The sequence below is a fragment of the Cyclopterus lumpus genome, chromosome 24 (genome assembly GCF_009769545.1).
Source record: "Cyclopterus lumpus isolate fCycLum1 chromosome 24, fCycLum1.pri, whole genome shotgun sequence".
Lineage (NCBI taxonomy): Eukaryota > Metazoa > Chordata > Actinopteri > Perciformes > Cyclopteridae > Cyclopterus > Cyclopterus lumpus.
The window spans coordinates 2403947-2421637 of NC_046989.1; the positions used below are offsets into that span (position 1 = coordinate 2403947).

General features: G+C 43.5%; 1 protein-coding gene across 1 annotated transcript; it reads left to right on the forward strand.

Annotated features, from left to right (window-relative positions):
- The first annotated feature begins 7291 nt into the window (after positions 1-7291).
- On the forward strand, positions 7292-16589 carry LOC117727797 (heterogeneous nuclear ribonucleoprotein Q-like). Its single transcript, XM_034528299.1, has 6 exons — positions 7292-7473; positions 8822-8940; positions 9057-9278; positions 15866-16042; positions 16191-16326; positions 16419-16589. The coding sequence occupies exons 1-6, from the start codon at positions 7317-7319 to the stop codon at positions 16571-16573; spliced, it is 966 nt and encodes a 321-aa protein (XP_034384190.1). The 5' UTR covers positions 7292-7316; the 3' UTR covers positions 16574-16589.
- Positions 16590-17691: the final 1102 nt, after the last annotated feature.

Below are 17691 nucleotides of genomic sequence, written 5' to 3' on the forward strand. Positions count from 1 at the left end.
CCTTTTAAAGGCTGTTTGACGTGTTGAATATGTATTCACGTCTAATACGTAGGGGTGGGCAGCATTTGTTTTTTTCCCGATACCGGTGCCTGAACTGATGCTTTAAAAAAAGATCATTTAAAAAAAAACACACAAAACGACGATTGACGACATTAAAGAAAAGCTTCTTTTTTTTAATTGCCAGAGCACTTTATTTTTCTTAAACCTGAACAATATATTAACCGTTTAAAAGTATAATATAAGTAATGCAAAACCCGTGGCTTCAAACTTTTTAACTTCAAACTAGGAACAATAACAACAGTTTACACTAAACTTAAATACATATAAAGAAATACAAAACACTTTGTATACAGCTTCAAAATATGAGCATATTTGGCTTCTCTGGCAACATGCGACCCCTCTCCTGACTGACTGCATGTGCACAGGAGAAGACCTTCAGATGGGGTCGGTGAGGCCTGGACACACAGGTCTGGGTCTGAAGGTGCTTCATCCACCACCAGGCTGCAGGGTCTGGTCCTGATGGGATTGAAGGCAGACTTTTGTAGATCTGGACCTGTAGAGGGCACTGAAGAAGCTCTCGGCCCTCATCCTCCAACAGCTTCTCTAGGGCTCACTTCTTGGCAAATTGGAAATAGTCATATTTATACCATATATTCTGACACAGACTGCCTTTTCTTCTCGCATCCTTAGACCCACCAAACTCAAATACGTGCTTGCAACACCTGCTACGTGCATTGAGGTCGAGACCGAAGGAAACGCCGTTATTGACGATGTTAATATGACTATATTAAGACCCACTACATTCTATAGCTCAGCGGTAGTTCAGATGCTCTCGGGTCAAAGGTTCCTCATGAAGATGGATCACGTTAATGCTGATGAACTCCGAAGAGCTGCAGCAAGCCGCTCCTCTGGAGCTCCTCCATGTGGGTCCTGACCGGAGCACGGCGACGGGGAACGGAATATCGTTACGGAAATACAGAGTCCGTCGAATATAAAACATAAGCGATGAGACAACGAGTCATTGTGGCTGCAGTTCCACACTACAAAACACTACCACTTTATATGCGCTTCAAGTTGGGTTAGCTTCTTTTATTAAGACCAGCTGGTTTTAACGTGTAAACAACGGTCTCGTGTCATTTACACGCTGAATGAAGAGGAAACTGGTCTCACAGATAACGAAGTATGACACCTCAGACCGACCAGAGCGTGTTGTCAAGTATTTATTGAAGTTAGTAGTATATATATATTACACATTAACTATATCATGAGCTAAATATTAATGTTCGTTGCAAAAAAAAACAATGTATCTGATTAGTTTACAGTAAATTAAAAACAAAAGTTATTTCACGTGAGATCACGAGAATCAGTTGTCGCGAGACCGGCGCACGCAGCGCAGCTGTTTGTTTGGGTTCGGCGCGTGACTACGGCGTTCTGTGACGTCACGGCGTTCTGTGACGTCACGGCGTTCTGTGACGTTCGGTGACGTTCGGCAGTCCTTTGATCCGTGTATTGAGGGGCAGCCAGAATGCTTTGCTTACATAGGGAGAGTTAGCACAGACATTCATTATTGAGAGGTTTTTTGCAAACGACCAGAAAAAGAAGAATAGCAGGATCTTCATCCAAGACAATCCACCATAGTATTGATATTAATAATTCAAACAATTATTACATTAATATTTCCCAATGAGTCTAGCACAGGCAGCACAGATGGAGGAGATGCCAACAGACATAACCATTTACCCGCTGATCATTTCCTTCTTCGAGAAGTTGACAGATCATCAGTTGGAACTGCTGTTAAAGGGCCAGATGGAAGAGACCAACATGGCCCCGTTGAGGGAGCTGCTTTTGGACATAATCAAGACCTTGACCACAGACTTCCTACCAACATTTTGGACGACAGACGTGGTGACGGAAGATATAATCAAGTTGGCTCTGGGCAACAGCGTCACAGACTGTTTTAAAGCTGCTCTGGGGGTCACCGTCCAAGGCCAGAGTCCCAGCGCAAAGCTCTTGAGGGACATGATCGCAGAAGAGGTCACAGCCACCATCCAGTGCTCCATGTCGTCTCCAGACACCCCGATGGAGCAGTACATCACTCCCCCCAGCAGGCTGGACCAGATGCTGAAACAAGCCGTCAAGATGATCAAGGCGATCGGGCGTAAGATGATGATGAATGTGTCCACGTGTAGTGAGGGAGAAGTTCTAGAGGAGTCAGAACAACCAACAACATCTCAACTCAAAAAAACAGAACAGGAACCAGAACCAGCGGAGTCAGTAAAAGCAGAACTCTCTGATGAATCAGAGAGCCAAGCAGGGGACTTTCCAGAGGTTGAATCAATGAGTCTAGCACAGGCAGCACAGATGGAGGAGATGCCAGCAGACAGATTATCCATGTGTAGTGAGGGACAAGTTCAGTCAGATCAACCATCAACATCTCAACTCCCTCAGTTGCCACATACGGCAGAAAAAACAGAGGTCTCAGCAGAAAGCAAAGCAAATCCTCTGTTAAGAAAACATTCATGGTGTGACCCGTCAACCACTGAGGAGGAAGGTTCGGCTGATTCTGTCGCCCCCATTCAGATTATGGTTAAGGCATATAACAAGAAAAAAACTAAACTGAAATCAGCGCAGTCACTAAAAGCAGGTAGCTCTGATGACTCAGAGAACCAAGAAGAGAAGGCACCACATGTTTTTCGGAGGTCAAAAACTCTGAAAAAAACTAAACAGGAACCAGAACCAGCGGAGTCTGTAAAAGCAGGTACCTCTGATGACTCAGAGAACCAAGAAGAGAAGGCACCACATGTTTTTCAGAGGTCAAAAACTCTGAAAAAAACTAAACAGGAACCAGAACCAGCGGAGTCTGTAAAAGCAGGTACCTCTGTTGAATCAGAGAGCCAAGAAGAGAACGCTCCAGATGTTGACTCAAAATCTCTGAACAAAATATTTTCATGGGATTTAAATTCAAGCACTGAGCAGGATGATTCTGACGTCCCCTTTGAGGCTAACATTATGCCATATAACAAGAACCAAACTAAACAGGAACCAGAACCAGCGGAGTCAGTAAAAGCAGAAGCACAGGTTGAATCAAAACCTTGGGATGAAGGTTGGGATTTTTCTGGCGGCCACATTGAGATAAAGGTTATGTCATATAAGGGGAGAAAAGAATGGAGGGATTCTGGCAGCTGGATGGAGGTTTTCTTTGTTCCGCGGGACGTGGTCGAGGAGGAGGTACCCTCAGCGACTCCTGCCCATCCTTCGCAGGAACAAAAGAGGGAAAATGCACTGTTATTATTCCTGGAGAACCTGGTGTCACGGACAATAAAGAAGTGTAAGGTTCAAATTATCATCGAGGACCCCGCTACCATCATCGAGCCTCTCATGAATAGGACGTGGGCCGCGGTCGAGGACATCGACTTTGATTCCTCCCCCAAAACCTTCGCCAACTTTGAGAAAACCCTCCTCAACGATCTGATCAAGAAGTGGGGCGGTCCACAAATGTTGCTGCTCGACATGAGAGCTGGGGAACCGATACTTGAGGAGTTCATCGCCTCTGCTGTCAAAACTCACCTGTTGGCGCCAGTAAAGCGGCGCAGCAGCATCTGCCGGTTCTTCTCGTCCGTGGGCCGAACCATCGCCAGCATCTGCAAGAGAAAGCCGGTCGACAAGGCCGGTAGCTAACGCGTAACGTTTAGGGTTAACTCTGGTTGATCCAGGGAGAAGCTCTAGAGGAGTCAGATGAACCAACAACATCTCAACAAAAAAAAAACAGTCCTCTTCTTGGTTCTCTGATTCATCAGAGGGTACTGATGTTGAATCTAAAGGACTAGGTCGGTAGCTAACGCGTAACATTTACGGTTAACTCTGGTTGATCCAGGGAGAAGCTCTAGAGGAGTCAGATGAACCAACAACATCTCAACAAAAAAAAAACAGTCCTCTTCTTGGTTCTCTGATTCATCAGAGGGTACTGATGTTGAATCTAAAGGACTAGGCCGGTAGCTAACGCGTAACGTTTAGGGTTAACTCTGGTTGATCCAGGGAGAAGCTCTAGAGGAGTCAGATGAACCAACAACATCTCAACAAAAAAAAAACAGTCCTCTTCTTGGTTCTCTGATTCATCAGAGGGTACTGATGTTGAATCTAAAGGACTAGGCCGGTAGCTAACGCGTAACATTTACGGTTAACTCTGGTTGATCCAGGGAGAAGCTCTAGAGGAGTCAGATGAACCAACAACATCTCAACAAAAAAAAAAACAGTCCTCTTCTTGGTTCTCTGATTCATCAGAGGGTACTGCTTTTACTAACTCCGCTGGTTCTGGTTCCTGTTCTGTTTTTTTTTTGTCAACTAAAAAAAACAGAACAGGAACCAGAACCAGCCGAGTTAGTAAAAGCAGTACCCTCTGATGAATAAGAGAACCAAGAAGAGGACTCACCAGATGTTGAATCTAAAGGACTAGGTCTGTAGCTAACGCGTAACGTTTAGGGTTAACTCTGGTTGATCCAGGGAGAAGCTCTAGAGGAGTCAGATGAACCAACAACATCTCAACAAAAAAAAAACAGAACAGGAACCAGAACCAGCGGAGTTAGTAAAAGCAGAACCCTCTGATGAATCAGAGAACCAAGAAGAGGACTCACCAGATGTTGAATCTAAAGGACTAGGTCTGTAGCTAACGCGTAACGTTTAGGGTTAACTCTGGTTGATCCAGGGAGAAGCTCTAGAGGAGTCAGATGAACCAACAACATCTCAACAAAAAAAAAACAGTCCTCTTCTTGGTTCTCTGATTCATCAGAGGGTACTGATGTTGAATCTAAAGGACTAGGCCGGTAGCTAACGCGTAACGTTTAGGGTTAACTCTGGTTGATCCAGGGAGAAGCTCTAGAGGAGTCAGATGAACCAACAACATCTCAACAAAAAAAAAAACAGTCCTCTTCTTGGTTCTCTGATTCATCAGAGGGTACTGCTTTTACTAACTCCGCTGGTTCTGGTTCCTGTTCTGTTTTTTTTTTGTCAACTAAACAAAAAACAGAACAGGAACCAGAACCAGCCGAGTTAGTAAAAGCAGTACCCTCTGATGAATAAGAGAACCAAGAAGAGGACTCACCAGATGTTGAATCTAAAGGACTAGGTCTGTAGCTAACGCGTAACGTTTAGGGTTAACTCTGGTTGATCCAGGGAGAAGCTCTAGAGGAGTCAGATGAACCAACAACATCTCAACAAAAAAAAAACAGAACAGGAACCAGAACCAGCGGAGTTAGTAAAAGCAGAACCCTCTGATGAATCAGAGAACCAAGAAGAGGACTCACCAGATGTTGAATCTAAAGGACTAGGTCTGTAGCTAACGCGTAACGTTTAGGGTTAACTCTGGTTGATCCAGGGAGAAGCTCTAGAGGAGTCAGATGAACCAACAACATCTCAACAAAAAAAAAACAGAACAGGAACCAGAACCAGCGGATTAGTAAAAGCAGAACCCTCTGATGAATCAGAGAACCAAGAAGAGGACTCACCAGATGTTGAATCTACAGGACTAGGTCTGTAGCTAACGCGTAACGTTTAGGGTTTTCTCCGGGTGATCCGGTTTGAAACATCTGATTACGCCAAAGAGTTCCAATCCTTTCTCACTTCATCAGAGAGGGACGTAGACCAGTGGAGGTCTACATTCAATTAAATTAAGTTTATTTTGTATAGCCCAATAATCTGGTTCCAAATTATAAATTTGCCTCAGAGGGCTTTACATTTTTACACATACATGGCCATCCCTGACCTTTGACCTCACATCAGATCAAGAAAAACTCCCCCAAAAAAAGAAAAAGAAATTCTAAGGGAAAAAGGGAAGAACCCTTCAGGAGAGCAACAGAGGAGGATCCCTCTCCCCGGATGGACAGAAGCAATAGATGTCATGTGTACAGATGAACAGAGTTACAGAGTTAAACACATTTAATGACTAGGACAGAAATGATGAATAATGAGTAGAAGGCATGGACCACGATCCAGACCTCCACGATCCATGAAATAGGGTGGAAGAGAGGTGAGGGAGGGGGGCATCAGCAGGGCCAATGGCAGGAGGCAGGGCCACAGAGGCAGGAGGCAGGGCCACAGAGGCAGGAGGCAGGGCCACAGAGGCAGGAGGCAGGGCCACAGAGGCAGGAGGCAGGGCCACAGAGGCAGGAGGCAGGGCCACAGAGGCAGGAGGCAGGGCCACAGAGGCAGGAGGCATCGCGAAAAAAAAGAAGTATTTAGGGTTAGACCTATTTTTTTCCGCAGGGAGAGACCCCTGAAATCAAAGTATATTTTGTACTTTTTTTCAGATGATAATAATAATATTTTTTTTTTTGCAACAAGCCATTATGTCATGACCTAATTGTAATAATTAGCTGATGACATAATGGCTCTATATCTATATAGTGGGAGTAGTGGCTGTAGTGGGTATAGTGGGAGTAGTGGGTATAGTGGGAGTAGTGGGTATAGTGGCTGTAGTGGGTATAGTGGTTATAGTGGGTATAGTGGCTGTAGTGGGTATAGTGGGTATAGTGGGTATAGTGGCTGTAGTGGCTGTAGTGGGTGTAGTGGGTATAGTGGGTATAGTGGGAGTAGTGGGTATAGTGGGAGTAGTGGGTATAGTGGCTGTAGTGGGTATAGTGGTTATAGTGGGTATAGTGGCTGTAGTGGGTATAGTGGTTATAGTGGGTATAGTGGCTGTAGTGGGTATAGTGGGTACAGTGGCTGTAGTGGCTGTAGTGGGTGTAGTGGGTATAGTGGGTATAGTGGGTACAGTGGCTGTAGTGGCTGTAGTGGGTGTAGTGGGTATACTGGGTGTAGTGGCTGTAGTGGGTATAATAGTGGCTGTAGTGGGTATAGTGGGAGTAGTGGGTATAGTGGGAGTAGTGGGTATAGTGGGTGTAGTGGGTATAGTGGGTGTAGTGGGTATAGTGGCTGTAGTGGGTATAGTGGGAATAGTGGGAGTAGTGGGTATAGTGGGTGTAGTGGGTATAGTGGGTGTAGTGGGTATAGTGGGAGTAGTGGGTATAGTGGGAGTAGTGGGTATAGTGGGTATAGTGGGTATAGTGGCCGTTGCCTGTTAGGTGTCACGCTGTAAAGTTGGTGTGTGTGTGTGTGTGTGTGTGTGTGCGCGTGTGCAGACACACATGTTGTATTTTCTATCTATAAATTGTACATGTTATCCACGCATCTACATATTTAATGAGTAGATGATCTAAGGAGCTTCTGCAATATTCAAACTTACAATACATTCAGACCCGCCCACCCAATATGTTGTTGTTGTTGACGTTGTTGACGTCCCTGCATTCCCCTCCGGTGCCCAGATGTCTGCAGACATGGCCATGGAACAGGTAAACGGGAACGGCCCGGAGGAACCCATTGACACCCCGGAGGTGAGCCGCTCCGAACACTTCGCAGCTCTGCTGGAGGCCGGCCTCCCTCAGAACGTGGCCGAGAAGCTGGACGAGCTCTACGTAGCAGGTGAGTGTGTGTGTGTGTGTGTGTGTGTGTGTGTGTGTGTGTGTGTGTGTGTGTGTGTGTGTCCAGGTGTATCTTGCCTTCACCTGCTTGGAGAAAGGTGTGTCCTGCCTGTTGTCATCGTACCTGTAGTTTAGGCTTTTCTAATTATTTAGTATTTGATTGGCACCAATGGAAAAAGTAGTGCTCATATATTTGCACTATTTTGTTTGCTGTGTTAGAATATAATGATATTTAATTTTTTTGTAGCTATTGTAAATCTGTATTATTCTATCCTGTACCTCCATGTACAAATACTCTGTCCTGCTAACCTTTAACACAAAATAGTTTCTTTACAACAGCATTTATACATACAAAAAAAAAAATGCTATATGCCAATACCTGTATATAATAGTACTAATATGCAGAGGTTTTCTTAATGGTGTACATTACATTATAGGAATATAATTATTGATTTTGTAACGTGTTTGTCACTTTAATAATGTTGCAGCTGATGATTTTTAATTACTTTTTAAAATATTGATGTGTATCTTCTATATTCTGAAAGAACACATTTATTTCCTCATTCGTATTTTGTGTTTATTATCTATATCTGCAAAGTAACTAAAACATATTAGATGCATTTAGTGGAGTAGAAGGAGAAGAAAAAGTACCATCAAATGGAAATACTCAAGTAAAGTACAAGTACCTCAAAATGTGCTATTCTACTTACTATTGAGAGACGGAGTAAACGTTGTTGACTCCAAGATAAAAAATATATCTCGGCAGACCTGATGGCTTAAAAACAAAGGTTACCTGGAAGCGCCTTCTGTTGTATAATTGGCTAATAATAGTAAATCGATAAGTTCTTCTGCAGCTATAATCTACGTCTCTTAACGAGTCCACTCCCGTACGGAAATAAATAATTAAATACAAATCTTTTGTCCATTTGTGCCGGGGTCAATAAACTGAGATTTTCTTAATGTTACTGTCTTTTAAAACTCATCCAATCATCTGCATGTCTTCAGGTTTTGGACAAAACAAGAACTTGATGTGTGATTTTCACTGTTTTCTAACCTCTTTTTTTACGAGATGCACACCAAATGATTAAATATATAAAATCATCTGGAGGTAAATAAAGAATGAAAAATAATTATTAGTTCCGCGTGTTTTGTTTGATGCTCTTGCACTCTAGTCTTAGGAGACTGTTTTTAAACGATGAATCTTGGAATCACTTAGTTCCTTCTTGTAAAACTGTATTATTATTGTTATTATGATGAAGTCCCTCTCGTGCAGCATGCGTCTCATGCGCCTGTTTGTCGGCACTAACCTGTAACCGCCCGGCCGTCTCTGTTCTTCTGGTGCTCGTCAGGCCTCGTAGCTCACAGCGACCTCGACGAAAGAGCTCTTGAAGCTTTGAAAGAGTTCAATGAGGAGGGAGCCCTGCAGGTGCTGGTCCAGTTCAAAGAGAGCGATCTGTCACACGTGCAAGTGAGTCCACTCCTCTGGAGGACGAGCGGGGTCTTTGCGTACAATAACTCTTTAAAAAGGTTGTTTGGCTCCTATAAAAAGTAGGTAAACCCCTTCGGTGCGTCTCTCTCTCCCAGAACAAAAGTGCCTTTCTCTGTGGGGTGATGAAGACTTACAGGCAGAGGGAGAAACAAGGGACCAAAGTTTCAGATTCCACGAAAGGACCAGATGAGGCCAAAATCAAGGAGCTCCTGGACAGAACAGACTACACACTCGACGTAACAACGGGCCAACGGAAGTATGGCGGACCCCCGCCGGAGCCGGTGTACTCGGGGGCCCAACCCAACGTGGGAACAGAGGTACGCCGGCGTGTCCAGAGGACATGAACACGTCTTTTTAACTGAGCCACAGACGGGTTGTAAGTAACCGTGTCAACAGCTGACTTCACTTCTCGTTCACACCGACTGTTTGTATTAAACTGAGGGTCGGTTAGCGGTCAAGTAGTCGGCAACTATTTTGATCAATCGATTTATTGTTTCAAGCAGAAAGTTAAAGGTTTCCATTAGTTTCAGATTTCACACCTTTTCACATTTTGATTTTTTTTGTTGTCTTTTTTTTTTTAACTCACTTTTTTTTAATTTAGTTTTCAACAACAAACAATATGTATTTTCATACAGTCGCTTCCTGTCAATTTTTCAGTTGTATGTCTTGGTTCACATGATATTCAGGTACAGTGTACAAGACATAAAGAACAACAAACATCAAAGGTGATCATTCCAAGAATGAAAAGAAGAGGAGAAATGAGAATAATGAAAAGATTGCATAAAATAGAAATTAAATACAAATGAAATAAAATAATTAATTTGAATAATGATTGTCCACTCCTGAGTGTATGTGCTATATATGCTTTTCATAGAGGATTGTGTATGATGTGTGTGTGCCCAGAGACAGTTAACAAGAGCAGTTCAACCAGAGGGCCGAGCAACATTCAGTAATGACAATCATTGTAGTAACAATGCTGCGACAGGACCCCATCGTTTGGTAAAGATAGGCTTCTGGAGCCTTAATGAATATGTGATTCGCTCCATTTGATAGATGTCCCATACTTTTTGGATCCATAAGTCGTATGTTGGGGGATCCGGTTTTAACCATCTGATGGTTATACCCTTCAATGCTGCTGTGAGTAATATGTTTAGGAGGTATTTTTTGGCCCTCCCATCCAGGCCTTCAGGTATCGCTCCCAATAGTGCTACTGTGGGGTCTTGTTGGATGTCCTGTTGGAAGATTTCTTTGAGGGCATCAAAGACTTCTCTCCAGTATGTATTTAATTTAGGGCATAGCCAGAATATATGTGTATGATTGGCAGCGCTTCCACAGTTCCGCCAACACAGGTTGGAATGTGTTGGCCCATCTTAGCTACTATTTCTGGTGTTCTGAAGAATCTGGTGATTATTTTCCATTTAAATTCTCTCCAGGTGTTTGAGTTTGTAACTAGGTGTGCCTCTGTGCACATTTCCTCCCAGTTATTCTGTGGAATGATCGTGTTCATTTCCGCTTCCCATCTCTGCTTTATCTGTTGGGAATTATGTAGATTCATAGATAGAAATATGCTATATAATTTACTTATTGTTTTCTTATCTTCATTCCCCATCTGTATCTCGATTAAAAACCTTTCTAGGGGTGTACGTTTCACAAGCTTTCCCCACTCTTTGTGTGTTGTTAGAAAAGTTCTTAATTGTAGGAACCTGTAGAAATCGGTTTTGGGAAGATCAAAATCTTTTTTCAGCTGCTCGAATGTCTTGAGGTTATCCTCATTAAATAACTGGTGCAGGTGAGCCAGTCCCATGTCTGACCACTTTCTAAAGCCGTATCCAGATTGTTGGGTGTGAAGGTCTTCATAGATCCGATGCTCGTTAGTAATGAAATACATTTTGGAAGCCCAAAAGCTGTCTGTATTTTGTTCCAGATTTTAAGAGTAATCTTAGTCCACTCTGCCACTTCTTTTACGGGCGCATCTGAAAAAGGCAAGACTTGTAAGGGCTCTGGGCATATGTTTTTCTCAATATTAAGCCAGCGAGTGTATGTGCCATTCTGAATCCACACTATCAGAGGTTTCATTTGTGCAGCCCAGAAGTAATATTTTAAGTTTGGGAGTTTAAGGCCTCCATTTAGTTTAGAGAGCTGTAATGTTTTAAGTCTAATTCTAGGACGCTTTTTTTGCCAGATAAATTTAGAAATGATTTTATCCAGGTTATCAAAACTAGATTTTGGAATTTCTATAGGTAGCATCTGAAATAAGTAGAGAAGTCTGGGCAGGACATTCATGTGAATACTTTCAACACGACCGAGCTGGGACAAAGGGAGCGTAGACCATCGTTCCAGGTCACTGTCAATGCACCCAATCATTCTACTATAACTGGCCTCATATAACTCCTGTAGCGATGAGGGGATGTATATACCAAGGTACTTTATACCGTCATTTGGCCATTTAAATCCACTTTGGAGTTTTACATTTCTTGACATGTTTCCATTGATATCCATAGCCTCTGTTTTCTCCACATTTACCTTATATATCCAGAGTAGTATCCATACTGTGAGATGAGTTCCTTTAGATGTGGTATTGTTGATGCAGGTTGCGTCAGATATAATAATACATCATCAGCATACAGGGATATTTTATGATCCTCTTTATGTATTACAGTTCCTTTTATTATCATCTCTGATAAGCTGGGCTAGGGGTTCGATACTAATTGCAAACAGCAGGGGGGATAAAGGGAGCCTTGTCTGCAGCCGCGTTCCAATGTGAATCTTTGTGATCTGTATCCATTCACTTTAACAGCTGCTTGTGGTGACGAATATAGTGTTTGTATCCAATTCAAGAAGTTGGGGCCAAATTTGAATCTTTTTAGTGTTTGAAATAGATAATGCCACGATACCCGGTCAAATGCTTTTTGAGCATCTAGAGACAAAATCATAGCTTCTACTTTCTCTTCTTTTTGATGGGATATTATGTTTAATAAGCGTCGTAAGTTATCACCATAGTATCTTCCAGTGATGAATCCAGTCTGATCAGGATGGATGATTTTAGTGATTATATGATTGACTCTTGTTGCTAGGATTGCTGTTAGAATGCGCAGGTCCCCATTCAGCAGTGATATCTATATGATTGGCACTCTGTGGGGTCTTTTCCTTCTTTATGAATTACCACTATAGTTGCCTCAGCCCAAGATGGTGCCATGGTTTTAGATTCTAATGCATGGTGGTATGCTTTCAGCAACAGTGGTGATAACATATCCTTGAAGGTTTTATAAAATTCATTAATATATCCATCCGGTCCTGGGCTTTTATTATTTTTGAGTGTTGAGATCACCTGTTTGATCTCCCATTCCTCAATAGGCTTCTCTAATTCCTTGGCTGCTGATTCTGTCAGTTCAGTTAATTTTATAGGATTTAAGAACTCTGTAAGTTTTGCATTATCAGAGCAGGTATCTGTATTTTTGTATAAGGATTTGTAAAACTCTGCGAAGGATTCTGCTATTTTATCTGGTTTTGTAACAAAAGTTTCTTTTGATTTAATTTTCTGTACTGTATTAGATGATTGTTTTTTTCTTAATCCAAATGCTAGTAATCTGCTTGCTTTGTTACCGTGTTCATAGTATCTTTGGTTCGTGAATCTTAAACTTCCCTCAATTTGATCTGATAGTAGGCTGTTGAGCTCTCTTCGGGTTGACTTGAGGTCATTTAGGAGATTGGCTGATGCAGATTGTTTATGTTTATGTTCTAAGTCTTTTATTTTATCTTCCAATTCTTTCTGTTTGGACTCTTTTCCTCTTCTCTTAGCAGAGGTGAATGAAATAATACGTCCTCTGATGTATGCTTTGGCACAATCCCAGAGTATAAGAGGTGTTGTTTCCTCCAAGGTATTGATATCCAAGTATTCCTTGAGTTCTGCTGTAATAAAGGAGGTACATGCTTTATCATTAAGGAGAGATGCATTAAGTCTCCATTGTTTAGAGGTTGGTCTTTGGCCGATGTCCCATTTTAATGCCACGGGTGCGTGGTCGGATATAGTTATAGGAAGAATGTCAATGTCCACTATCCTATGTAGCTCTGCTTTCATGGTAAAGAAATAATCGATCCGTGAATAGGATGTATGTCTGTTTGGGTAGAACGTGAAATCCCTGCCTCTCGGGAACTTGCTTCTCCATATATCTACAAGGCCTGCCTCCTGGGATTGGTATTTGAGCATTCTACTCATTCTAGAGAGCGGAGTTTTAGAGGCAGGTTGTCGGTCCATTAGTTGTGACATTACACAATTGAGGTCTCCTCCCATCAGTAGCAGCCCTGTACTATATTGTAGGATCTTATTGAACAATGTCCTGATAAAGCCAGGCTCGTCTTCGTTAGGTGCATATACATTAATGAGGGATACTTCTGTGCCATCAATTAATCCGTTAACTAAGATATATCTCCCCTCTGTGTCTGTGTACTAGTGTTTGTGTGAAATTAATTTGTCTGTGTATGAGTATGGATACTCCCTTTTTTCTCCCCGATCGGTGTGAGGAGTAATATACTTTATCTGCCCAGGACCGTCTCAACTTTTCATGTTCAGCATCAGATAGATGTGTTTCCTGGAGGAATGCAATGTGGCAGTTGGCTTGTTTCATCTGATGTAGAATGTTCTTTCTCTTAACAGGGCTATGAAGGCCTTTGACATTGTAACTTATCACTTTTAGCGGGTCCGTTGTGTGAAGTATTCAATTTTCATATTTTGGGAGTTTGTGTAGAGAGATGGGAAGCAGAGGCCAACAGCCAGCACATGGGCCATGTATCTTGTTATGTGGAGTGTGGAGAGTTGGACTAGATAATGAAACCAATAGGGATGGGGTAGAAGAGGGTATTTAAGAAAAATGGATGATGAGCTTGTTGTTCTAATAAACAATGTAGGATCCCCAGGGAACAGTGGGATCAGAACAAGGGGAACGCAACAGTCTGGACTGCTGTTAGCTAACATTAGCAACAGTCCGGTGGGACCTAGTCCCTTAGCCACTAAGGGCAAGCAGCAACGGTGCACAGTCGAGATAGAAATGACTATGCTATGGGTGTGCTAAGATAAGGAATAGAGAAAGTAAGAAGAAAAAGAAAAGTCGACACAGAAAAGGACAGTGTCGAGTAACGGCCATTCAGGCCCCTGCAGCTCTTGGCATACATGTGTAAAGTCAAACAGCTCCTTGTGGTGCAGTAGTGCTTGGTTGCACACAGAGCTAAAGGCGTACCAGTATTCTCCTCTTATGGAAGCTGCCAGTGAGCAAGTAAAGTAGAGTGATACAGACAATATGAATAGAAATAACGGGCACATTATAAGGGTTTGTTTCCTTGTAATGGAGACGGGTATATACAAAAATATTAACTGAGACACATTTTTCCTTTTCTCTTCTCAGGTGTGATTCAAGTAATGTTTTGAAAATATATATATTTGAATATAAAATAAAGTAGAAAATAATGATGTGCCAGTATGTGAAATTGCAGAACTCACTGGTCAGTCCTTACTGTAGTTAACAGTACTGATGGGGATACATTTAGTCTGCGGCCTCAGTAGATGGGATGACTTTCTTCCGGACATACTCCGTGGCTTTGCCGGGATCCAGAAACTCCTCGTCTTCGTTGTTGTGTGAAATCCGGAGTCTTGCCGGGTACAGTAGGCCGTAGCGGACTCCTTTCCTTCCTCGCAGGGTCCTCCGTATGTCCGTGAACGCGGCTCTGGCTTTAGCAACGCTGGGTGTGTAGTCTGGGAAGATAGAGATCCGGTTCCCGTTGTAGACCAGCGGCGCTCTTTCTCGGGCTCTCCTTAGGATCTCTGCGGCATCTCCGTCATTGTGTCCTTTAGCGATGATCACTCGTGGTTTCTCCCGGTCTCCTGGTTTCCTGGTGGCGGCTGTGCGGTGCGATCGGTCGATCTTTATGTCCCGGTCCAGCTGCAGGACTTCTTTAATAACTTTGGCAACTGTGTTAGGGGAGCTGGAATCCGGTTGTTCTTGAATGCCGGCTATCCGGATATTACACCGTCTCATTCTCCCCTCCATATCCTCGCATCGGTCTGTTAGAGTTGTGACCTGTCTTTGAAGGCTGGTTATCGTAACTTCTTGTGCGGCCACCTCGTCGGACCGTGTTGATAAGCCGCCCTTCACGTCTTGTATGTCGGCTTTCATGTGGTCTACTTCTGTTTGGATAGCGGTCGTGTTTTTAGAAATTTCGGACCGCACCGCTTGTAATTCAGACTTGAGTGAATTGAAATCTTCTGCTAGCGCACTTTTGAGTTCCTCTCTTGTAATTTTGGAAATCTCTCCCTTCAGGGAAGATAAGATGTCCGCTTTCATCCGTTCGGTCATACCTGGGCTTTCACTGCGGGTGGGAGAGGGTTGGTCCGGGTCACCTGGTGGGATCTGCCTCGTGGTTCTTGTAGGCCGTGATGAGCTACCGCCGGATTTATATTTGTATTTTTGAAGCTTTTCCGCCATTCAAAAATGATGTAGCTTGCATAAGTCAGCTGTTGGCCCCTTTGTGATGTCCTCGGTGAGCTTTGAGGCTGGTATTCTTGAAATAGTAGCTGTTTTTATGTAAAATATTGTCGGTTCTGCAGGAGCACTGAAATTAGCGTCTTACTCCATATCTTGCTCACTAGCGCCCCCTTTTTGTTGTCTTTTAAAGCGAATTATATTTGAGAGTATTGGGACTTTTTTATCAGCCTTTTGAAGATGTGATGGGCGTATTTCTCTGAGAGATTACGATGAGTAGACCAGAACACCTCTGCCACCACATTCAACTAACCTTTTTAACACATTTAACACATTGAAACGCGCTGTCGACCACACTGAGATGTTGGAGTCTGTAAATGTGATGCGTGTTATATCTCTTTAAAAATGTTTTTATTCTCTTTTCTCCCTAGATATTTATCGGGAAGATTCCCCGCGACTTGTTTGAAGATGAACTGGTCCCTCTCTTTGAGAAGGCCGGGCCCATCTGGGACCTGAGGCTAATGATGGACCCGCTGAGCGGCCTGAACAGGGGCTACGCTTTCGTCACCTTCTGCACGAAGGAAGCGGCCCAGGAGGCGGTGAAGCTGGTGGGTTCAGCAAGAGTCGACTTTCCCCTTGTTCTTTGTCTTTATCAGATTTGTTTTGGGAAATGTTCTTTTTCTTTAAAAAAAGTTGGAGGCATTTCTTTGTCGTTAAAGTGTGTGTGTGTGTGTGTTTTCTTTCTCTTTCTCGTAGTGCAATAATCACGAGATTCGCCCCAACAAGCACATCGGGGTGTGTATATCCGTCGCCAACAACCGGCTATTCGTTGGCTCCATTCCCAAGAGTAAAACAAAGGAGCAGATTGTTGAGGAGTTTGCTAAAGTCACAGGTAAAAATATGTAGTCGGTGTGTTTTTAAAATGTATTTTCTAGATGCACGTTATGGGTTTGAAACGAATCTCTTGTTACCGTCGCCTCGCAGAGGGCCTCAGTGACGTCATACTGTACCATCAACCCGATGACAAGAAGAAGAACCGGGGCTTCTGCTTCCTGGAGTACGAAGACCACAAGACGGCTATACAACCAGAGGAGTCGCCCCCTGGTGGTCAGTGGAGAGAATGCAGCTTTAACACATGAAGCATAGACTTCTATACAACCAGAGGAGTCGCCCCCTGGTGGTCAGGAGAGAGAATGCAGCTTTAACACATGAAGCATAGACTTCTATACAACCAGAGGAGTCGCCCCCTGGTGTTCAGGAGAGAGAATGCAGCTTTAACACATGAAGCATAGACTTCTATACAACCAGAGGAGTCGCCCCCTGGTGGTCAGGAGAGAGAATGCAGCTTTAACACATGAAGCATAGACTTCTATACAACCAGAGGAGTCGCCCCCTGGTGGTCAGGAGAGAGAATGCAGCTTTAACACATGAAGCATAGACTTCTATACAACCAGAGGAGTCACCCCCTGGTGGTCAGTGGAGAGAATGCAGCTTTAACACATGAAGCATAGACTTCTATACAACCAGAGGAGTCGCCCCCTGGTGGTCAGGAGAGAGAATGCAGCTTTAACACATGAAGCATAGACTTCTATACAACCAGAGGAGTCGCCCCCTGGTGGTCAGGAGAGAGAATGCAGCTTTAACACATGAAGCATAGACTTCTATACAACCAGAGGAGTCGCCCCCTGGTGGTCAGGAGAGAGAATGCAGCTTTAACACATGAAGCATAGACTTCTATACAACCAGAGGAGTCGCCCCCTGGTGGTCAGGAGAGAGAATGCAGCTTTAACACATGAAGCATAGACTTCTATACAACCAGAGGAGTCGCCCCCTGGTGGTCAGTGAGAGAGAATGCAGCTTTAACACATGAAGCATAGACTTCTATACAACCAGAGGAGTCGCCCCCTGGTGGTCAGGAGAGAGAATGCAGCTTTAACACATGAAGCATAGACTTCTATACAACCAGAGGAGTCGCACCCTGGTGGTCAGGAGAGAGAATGCAGCTTTAACACATGAAGCATAGACTTCTATACAACCAGAGGAGTCGCCCCCTGGTGGTCAGGAGAGAGAATGCAGCTTTAACACGATGAAGCATAGACTTCTATACAACCAGAGGAGTCGCCCCCTGGTGGTCAGGAGAGAGAATGCAGCTTTAACACATGAAGCATAGACTTCTATACAACCAGAGGAGTCGCCCCCTGGTGGTCAGTGAGAGAGAATGCAGCTTTAACACATGAAGCATAGACTTCTATACAAC